Genomic DNA, 8,263 nt, shown 5'->3' with positions numbered 1-8,263 from the left:
ACAACTATAGAGATTTCCGATCTGTCAATTATGTCTGTATCGGAACCCGATACCAATACTGGATCGGATCGGCCCCATCCCTAGGCGGCACATCGCTGTCATATATAACATGTATCCACTGGACACGTAAATCCTCTGAGGCTGGATGTTTGTGTAGAACTCTGTGCTGCACTGTGGAGCCAAGAATAGAACAGACTTGCAGACTTCCGCTCTTCCGGATACTATTGCCCTCACCTGCATTCTCGCTTTTTTTAACTGACAAAGGGGAGCTTCGCGAGACAACAATTCCAGGAATGTCTCATTGTGACATAGCAATGAGTGCGGTAGTTAACAGGGCTTTATCTCCTGTACTTAGGCTGAGGCAGACCACAAGTTGATTTTGCATAATATGTCCCGATCATGCACCTGAATTCTTCCTCAGATCAAAAGCTATTCACATATTTACAAGAGACAAAAGTAAGTCACTAGTTAGCAGCAGTCTGAAGACAATAATTATATATATTTTAAATGATGTACTTCAATCTTGAATATACATCATTGACCTGAGGGCAATATTTCAAAATTGTATGACAGTCTTCAGACTGCAGGGGGCAGAAAACGCGAAAGCTGCGTCCTGTCTGTCAACTCCAAAAAAGAATAATAAGAAGAACACATTTACGTCACAATTATTTATTTTTAATTACGATCCGTTTGTCAGTCTAGTTATTAGGTTGTCAGTTAGTTATAAGATGATACTCAGTTACCACACACCACGGCTTATTGAAAAGTAAACGATAGCAAACGATCGCTTGTCCCGCTGTTGACAAAAGATCGTAAAATAAAAATAAATGTTACGCAACAATGACGTCAGTAATCCATAACATGGGCCTAAACTAAGATAATACAATGGTTTTCATAATTTTTACATCTCTATTAACAAAGAAAATACTTAATTTGTAGCGTACTCATATCGCTGCCTTCGGCGCCATCTTTGTTATGTCAAAACACGCAAAGCATTCTGGGTAGCCCTTGCTCCCAAGGGTGGTCTCGGAAAATCTCAATATTGAGGGTGATACAGCCCTTAAACTTGGCCCTCAAAATTTTTCTGAGAATCGGGACAGCACTTGCACTAGTGGGAGCATTTTTGAGATTGAGGGTTAAGATTGAGGGTTAGGCAAGGAATTGGAATTCACCCTAAATCCAGACTTTATCAGTACAACACTGTTCTAAATACATTTTACGGTTTGACATTATGAAGTAATTTCTACAATATTAATGTCTGAGCCCTTTTGAGAAACAAAGACCAGTCACTCCCACAAACAGAGACACATCCTATAAAAACAAAATGTTATCTGAAGAAGAAAAGCTAAGAAGCTAAGGGAAGACAAACCAGCATGTCACATTAAACATGGATTAGGATTTTCATCTTGGTTGGTTGATGGTGCTGTTTTACAATAAATGTGAGATGTTGTTGTTGTTGATCTAAACAACATGAACGGGAACTGCTTTCTCTCTGCTGAAGTTGAAATGTTTTGTCTGTGCTTCAGTTCGTTCCAGTCACAACACCAAATGAGAAGGGATGACGTTCTCGACTTTGGAGGATATGGTACTAAAACATACACTTTTCTACATTGTATATTCATATAGTCAGTCTCTGGGTTTTTAGTGAATTCACATCATTTTGCACTAGTTTGCATTATATTGAGTCTAAAATAACTACAGTGTTACTTATAGTGCCCTTATATCTCTATTGTCTCCTCTCTCATTAGCAAATGACATGACCGAAGCAAATGACCAACAGAAACTGCCAGCGCTCCTGAAGAAGAGAATCCTCAAACAGTATGAGAATGAGAGTAAACACAAATCCAACGCTGTCCTCTTTGAGATAAAAGCTGCCAAAAACAAGGATAAGAAACTGAAAAACTACGATAAATTATTTGAACCTTCAAATGAACATAAAATGCGAACAGTGCTGACAAAGGGTGTAGATGGAATAGGCAAAACATTCATGACAAAGAAGATGATGGATGACTGGGCAAGAGGCAAATCCAACAAACACATTGACTTGATAGTGACATGGCATTTCGAGTACCTAAATTCAAATAGAGGCCAGGTTCAAAGCATGGAAGATCTCCTTAATAGTTTTTTCACTGGCATTAAACAACACACAGTTCCCAACTATGATGCATTTACAATAGCCTTTGTCCTCGACGGCCTGGAGAAATGTGAACTTGACCTTGACTTTGAAAAGAAAGAGGACCTGACTGACATAAAAAAGCAGGCCTCCATAGATGTGCTGCTAACAAGCCTCATCAAGGGGAAGCTGCTCCCCTCTGCCCGACTCTGGATCATCTCTCAATCTTCAGGAGTGGACAAGATTCCACCTCAGTATATTCACAAAGTGACTGAATGTCGAGGTAAGAATCTTCAACAATCATATATTGGCATTTATATCTGACTGTTTTTTCGAGACAAATGTAATTTTGATCAGAAAATACTACAAAAGTTTCTTAATATGCTGAATTTTTCTGTTCATTCAGAGACCTCAGAGCGCAGAAAGCAGCTGCAATCGAACATGCGGAAAAGATATTGTGGAGAATATGCTCAAGCTGGAGATGAAACCCATCCTAACCAAATAAATATCGAACATGTTATTAGAGAAGACAGCGCTGGTGAGGTTGAAGGCAAAAATGGAAAGCCACTGCCAAGACCAGTGACAAGAGTGACTAAGATATCTGATATCTTCAATGATAAAAAAGAGAAGAACATCAGGAAGGTGCTGACAATCAAACAACCGGATATTGGAGAAAGCTTCCATGTGGAGAAATTAATTGAAGAGTGGGATGAACAAAAACCATTAACTTGGTATGATTTCTTGAAAGGTAAACTTGCGAAACTTCCATCTGTTATTAACCTCCATCAACTTAATTGCATAAAAGACAAAACACTTAGCATGAGAGAACTTATTAATCATTTCTTTAAGGAAACCAAAGAGTCAGTAATATCAGACTATGAACATTTCCAAGTTACATTTCTCCTGGACGGACTGGACTCCTGTCAACTTCCTCTTGACTTTAAGAGTGACGTGTTGAAAGATGTCACAAAACGAGCACCTGTGGATGTGCTCCTGACAAACCTCATCCAAGGAAACCTTCTTCCTTCTGCCAAAATCTGGATCATCTCTGGACCTTCACCTCTGAAACGTCTGCCCGATGGCATATTTGACAGGACAACAGAAATACGAGGTAAACTCATAAGAGTAGATGATGGCTGTGAAAGCTTCATAAGTATGGGTACAGTCACATCCAAACATTTCACAAGTGCGACTGAGCTATGTTGAATTGATTTAATTACACCAAATATTTTTTTACATGCACAATTCATCAAACAATTCATCAAATGTTAGGTTCATGAAAATTATGTTGATCTTGTTACATAATCTCCGTTCTGAATGAATTAATAATGAAAATAAAACTGGAGAAGTTGACAAAATGTAAAAAAAAAATGCAACCCATATTTAATTTAATGCAAGTGCATAAAGATTCCATTAATAACCTGACAAACATCATTGCATGCTATGCAAATACAGTATATGCTCATTGTGAACTTGATGCTTGTAGATTTTTGTAATGATTTTAAATCATGTATTGTTTTAATAACACCTTCGTTTTAGTGCTACACTATTGCATCACTCTAGGCAATGAGAATGTCTGTGTTTATTCATGTCACTTTTCTTTTACAGAGAAACCTGATGTCGCAAGTCAAAAGAAACTTAAATCCCAGCTGAAGGAGAAATATACCTGGGTAGGGGAGGGGATGGATCAGCAGAAAACGTCTGCACGGCTGAATAATATCTACACACCTCTGTACATCATAACAGGAGAGAGGGGAGAGGTCAATGTTCAACATGAAACCAGACAGGTTCAAGAGGCAAAATTCAAACCAGTGGAAGAAGAAATCAACATTCAATGTCATGAAATCTTCCACAATGCCTGTGGTGAAAATATACCAATTAGAACTGCACTAACATAAGAGTGGCTGGGATTGGAAAATCATTCGCATCAATGAAGTTCATCCTGGACTGGGCTGAAGGTGTTGTCAATAAAAACATCAACTTCATATTTCCACTTCCTTTCCGGGAGCTGAATCTGATGAAAGGTGAAGAATACAGTTTTGAGGAACTTATTCATCAGTTCTTTCCCATTATGAAGACATCAGAAATTACCAACTATGACAAGTACAAAATTCTGATTGTCCTGGATGGTCTTGATGAATGTCGCTGTGACCTAAACTTCAGTGACAATATTCACTTAGCAGATGTGAAAAAGGAAAGCACAGTTAATGTGCTACTGGCAAACCTTATCAAAGGCAACTTGCTACCTAAGGCCCAAATCTGGATCACCTCCCGACCAGCCGCATCCAATAGTATCCCTACTGATAAAGTTCAGCGGGTTACAGAGGTGCGAGGATTTAATGATGAGCAGAAGCAGGAGTACTTCAGAAAGAGATTCGATAAAGATTTCAAGGAAATCTTTTCACATATCAAGAAATCGAGGAGCCTTTTTATCATGTGTCACATCCCAGTCTTCTGTTGGATCACGGCAAAGGTTCTGGAGGACTTTGTGCAACGACACCAAGAAGAGGAGATGCCCAAGACTTTGACTGACATGTACATTTGCTTTCTCTTGCTGCAATGCAAACAGGCTAATGTGAAGTATGAAAAAGATAAGACCGGCTCCTGCTGGAACGAAGGAAACAAGGAAACAATCCTATCTTTGGCACAACTTGCCTTTGAAGAGACAGAGAAAGGAAACTTTCTCTTCACGCAGGAAGACCTGCCAGGACACATTGACATAAAGTCTGCAATCTTCTCTGGATTATTTACTCAGGTCAAACGAGAGTGTAGCGTGCTGCAGAAGGACTTTTTCTGTTTTGTCCATCTGAGCATTCAAGAGTTCCTGGCAGCTCTTCATGTGTTTTACACATTCAACAACAGTGGTGAAAATCTGCTCATGAAGCAAACTTCAGGAGCTGCAGCCTTTTCTGCATCAGACTTCTACAAGACAGCAGTGGACAAGGCTTTAGACAGTGAAAATGGAGACTGGGATCTGTTCCTTCGCTTCCTGCTTGGTCTTTCTCAGCAGAAAAATCAAGACTTACTGTGCGGGTTGCTGGAAAAAAACAATGAGACAAATGAGAAAATAATTGATTACATCAAAGGGAAGATCGGTGAAGAAATCAAGGATTCAGATAAAAACCTCAACCTCTTCCACTGTTTGATTGAGCTGAACGATCACTCTCTCGTAAAAGAAGTGAAGAAGCACCTGCAGTCAGAAACACTGCCATTTGAAAAGTTCTCTGCCTCCCAGTGGTCAGCTCTGACTTTTGTTCTGCTGATGTCAGATGAGAATCTTGATGTGTTTGATCTGAAGAAGTACCAGAAATCAGAGAAGGTTCTTCTGGGAATGTTGCCAGTCGTCAAAGTATCTAAAACAGCTTTGTAAGTAGCCTACTTTAAAAAAGTACTGTTCTTGCATATTTAAAACAAAATAAAATCATTTCAAAAGTTTCACAAACAGCATGGAAATAGCTGGAATCTAATGTTTTGTATCGATGAGACTGGATCTGATTCTGTTGGTTAGTTCAGTGTAGTTTATTAGGATCCTTATTAGCCATTACAGTAGGGAAGACCTACTTTAATAAATCCACAGCAACATATACCATTTTAAAATGGAGGAAAACAACAACACCATACCGTCTCAGTCACATTCGACTAAACTGTAAATTGTTAGAACTAGCACCTGCCAAACAGTAACCAACTAAAACTGATTGTCTTCACAGGTTGAGTTGGTGCGAGCTCTCTGAGGAATCTTGTAAAGGTCTAACATCCTCAGTGCTCCGTTCTTCATCCTCTAATCTCACAAAGCTGGATCTGAGTCATAATGACCTGCAGGATTCAGGTGTGCAGCTGCTTGCTGAAGGCCTGAGGAGTCTGCATTGCCTACTAGAGACTCTTAAGTAAGCGTATATTAAATTTACTATATGATGATCCATGGTGAGTGGTAGAGACCACACACATTTACATTGACACAGTTTTTTTGGTCTTGAGTTGAAGTTGAAGAGACATACTGGTAATGCATACTCGTTATTTTACAAATCTGTGGTTTTTGTTATATTGAAGATTGTGATGTATATATAAATATATATATATATATTTATATATTTATATATACACACACATAATATATATATTTAATTATAACCAGGACATATGCTTAGTAGTAGAATTAAGGAGGATCTGGAAATCAGAAGAATAACATGTAAAATGTGTGTGTGTGTGTGTGTGTGTGTGTAGTCTCGCAGGCTGTCAGGTGACAGAGAAAGGCTGCTCTGCTATAGCCTCAGCTCTAAAGTCCAACAAGGTTTCCCACCTGAAGCGACTGGATCTCAGTTATAATCATCCAGGTGACAACGGGTCAAAGATGCTGACTGATATCAAAGATGATCCAAAAAAGAAACTGAACACTCTGTGGTACGTTACCATCACACCGTGTGTTTGTTTGTGTATGCGCGTGTCACTGGCTCAACTGGTTATATTGGCACTGTATGAACAGAGGAGACTCTAAACAATGTAGATGATTGGCAGGATCACTACATTCATTTAAGGTTAAAGGTTTTGTTTTCAAACACTTGTTATCCATATGCTAAGTATAATTGTTACACATACCTGTTAAAATGCAATATCAAAGTTAAATGATACTGATTGTTTTGAGTGGCTTTTGGTGTCATTTTGATAAACTTTTTAATCCCTAAAGTTGAAAATGATTGTCCTAATTTTGTGCAGTTTGGACCATGGTGGAGCACATCGGTTAAAGGCAGGACTGAAGAAATGTAAGTTGTTTATTACTATGAGCCTGATGTGGGTGTGTAGGTATATACATAAATATACATATATATGTATGTGTCTATATATGTATGTATGTATATATACATTGTCGTTGAAAAGTTGGGGGTCGCCTATAAAATGTGTGTTTTCCATTAAAACTCACACTTTTACTCATCAAAAGAGTTGCAAAATGAATAGAAAATATAGTCAAGACATTGACAAGATTAGAAATAATATTATCCTTCAAATTTTGCTTTCGTCAAAGAACCAGCAAAACTTTTTTCAGCTGTGCCAACGTCATTGCACAAGGGTTTTCAAGGGTTTTCTAATCATCCAATAGCCTTCTAACGGGGTTAGAAAAGACAATGTACCATTAGAACACTGAAGAGATGGTTGCTGGAAATGGGCCTCTATACACGTATGTGTATAAATATATATATATATATATACATATGTATATGTATATATGCATATATATACATATACATATACATATGTATATACATATATATATATATATACACAACACATAAATCAATGCTTAATGTTTTTCTTTTAATCTATGTAGTCTACTGATTACACAAGAACGACATAACTCACTGACTTGTACGTGTTGTTTGTCTGTTAGATGGTGTAGATTTGGTGTTTGATAAAAACACAGCGAACAGGAGGCTTTGTGTACAAGGCAAGAACGCAAAAACTACAGATAGTGTGAAGGAGAGGGATCATGGCACCTTGGAGCGGGACAAAGGTAAATGGACTAACGTGTTTTGTGACAGACCTGAAATGCTAAACAAAGGCTTAACCGGCCTCTGCTACTGGGAGGTGGAGTGGACAGGAAAGGTGGGCATTGCAGTAGCATATGAAAAACTGGGCAGAAAATTGGACAAAAGTGGTGGTCTAGGGTGCAATGACATGTCATGGAGTTTGGTTTGCTCAAACACTGGATACACTGCCAAGACTGGAAACAAAACTGATTCTATTCAATCAGAAATTTGCTACAAAATAGCAGTGTTTCTGGATTGGGACCGTGGTCTTCTGAGTTATTACAGTGTTACACCAGAAAAGCTGAACCACATCCATACCTTCTGTGCCAAATTCACAAAACCACTCTTCCCAGGCTTCTGGTTTAAGAAGGGCTCTGTGACTTTGCGCAGCATAGACTGAACGCCTGCATGTGGCGGGAAAAGGTAATTGTTCTCCATGATAGCTATGCTAAATGAGAACTGCATCATTTCAATATCACAATATGTGAGATTGATAGGTCTGTTGTTTACAAGTAAGCTCTTGTACTAACACTGAGGTGATGAGCTAACAGTTTAACCAGTGGAAAAAAGGGAAAAAAAAAAAAAAAGACTAAATCAAAACTGTGAAGCACATTTTTCATTTTTACAACTT

The 8,263-nt window shown here is 38.4% G+C and overlaps 1 protein-coding gene across 1 annotated transcript; it reads left to right on the top strand.

Annotated features, from left to right (window-relative positions):
* Nucleotides 1-1,756: 1,756 nt before the first annotated feature.
* Nucleotides 1,757-8,032, top strand: LOC310932153 (NACHT, LRR and PYD domains-containing protein 3-like; the record flags this gene model as incomplete). The annotated part of the gene is given in 7 exon segments (XM_083895446.1): nucleotides 1,757-2,396; nucleotides 3,722-4,006; nucleotides 4,009-5,479; nucleotides 5,821-5,997; nucleotides 6,335-6,511; nucleotides 6,824-6,870; nucleotides 7,494-8,032. Coding segments are annotated over 7 exon segments (3,336 nt in total).
* Nucleotides 8,033-8,263: the final 231 nt, after the last annotated feature.

Source organism: Microchirus variegatus (genome assembly GCF_963457635.1).
Source record: "Microchirus variegatus genome assembly, chromosome: 9".
Lineage (NCBI taxonomy): Eukaryota > Metazoa > Chordata > Actinopteri > Pleuronectiformes > Soleidae > Microchirus > Microchirus variegatus.
This window is presented reverse-complemented; position numbering and strand designations above follow the sequence as displayed.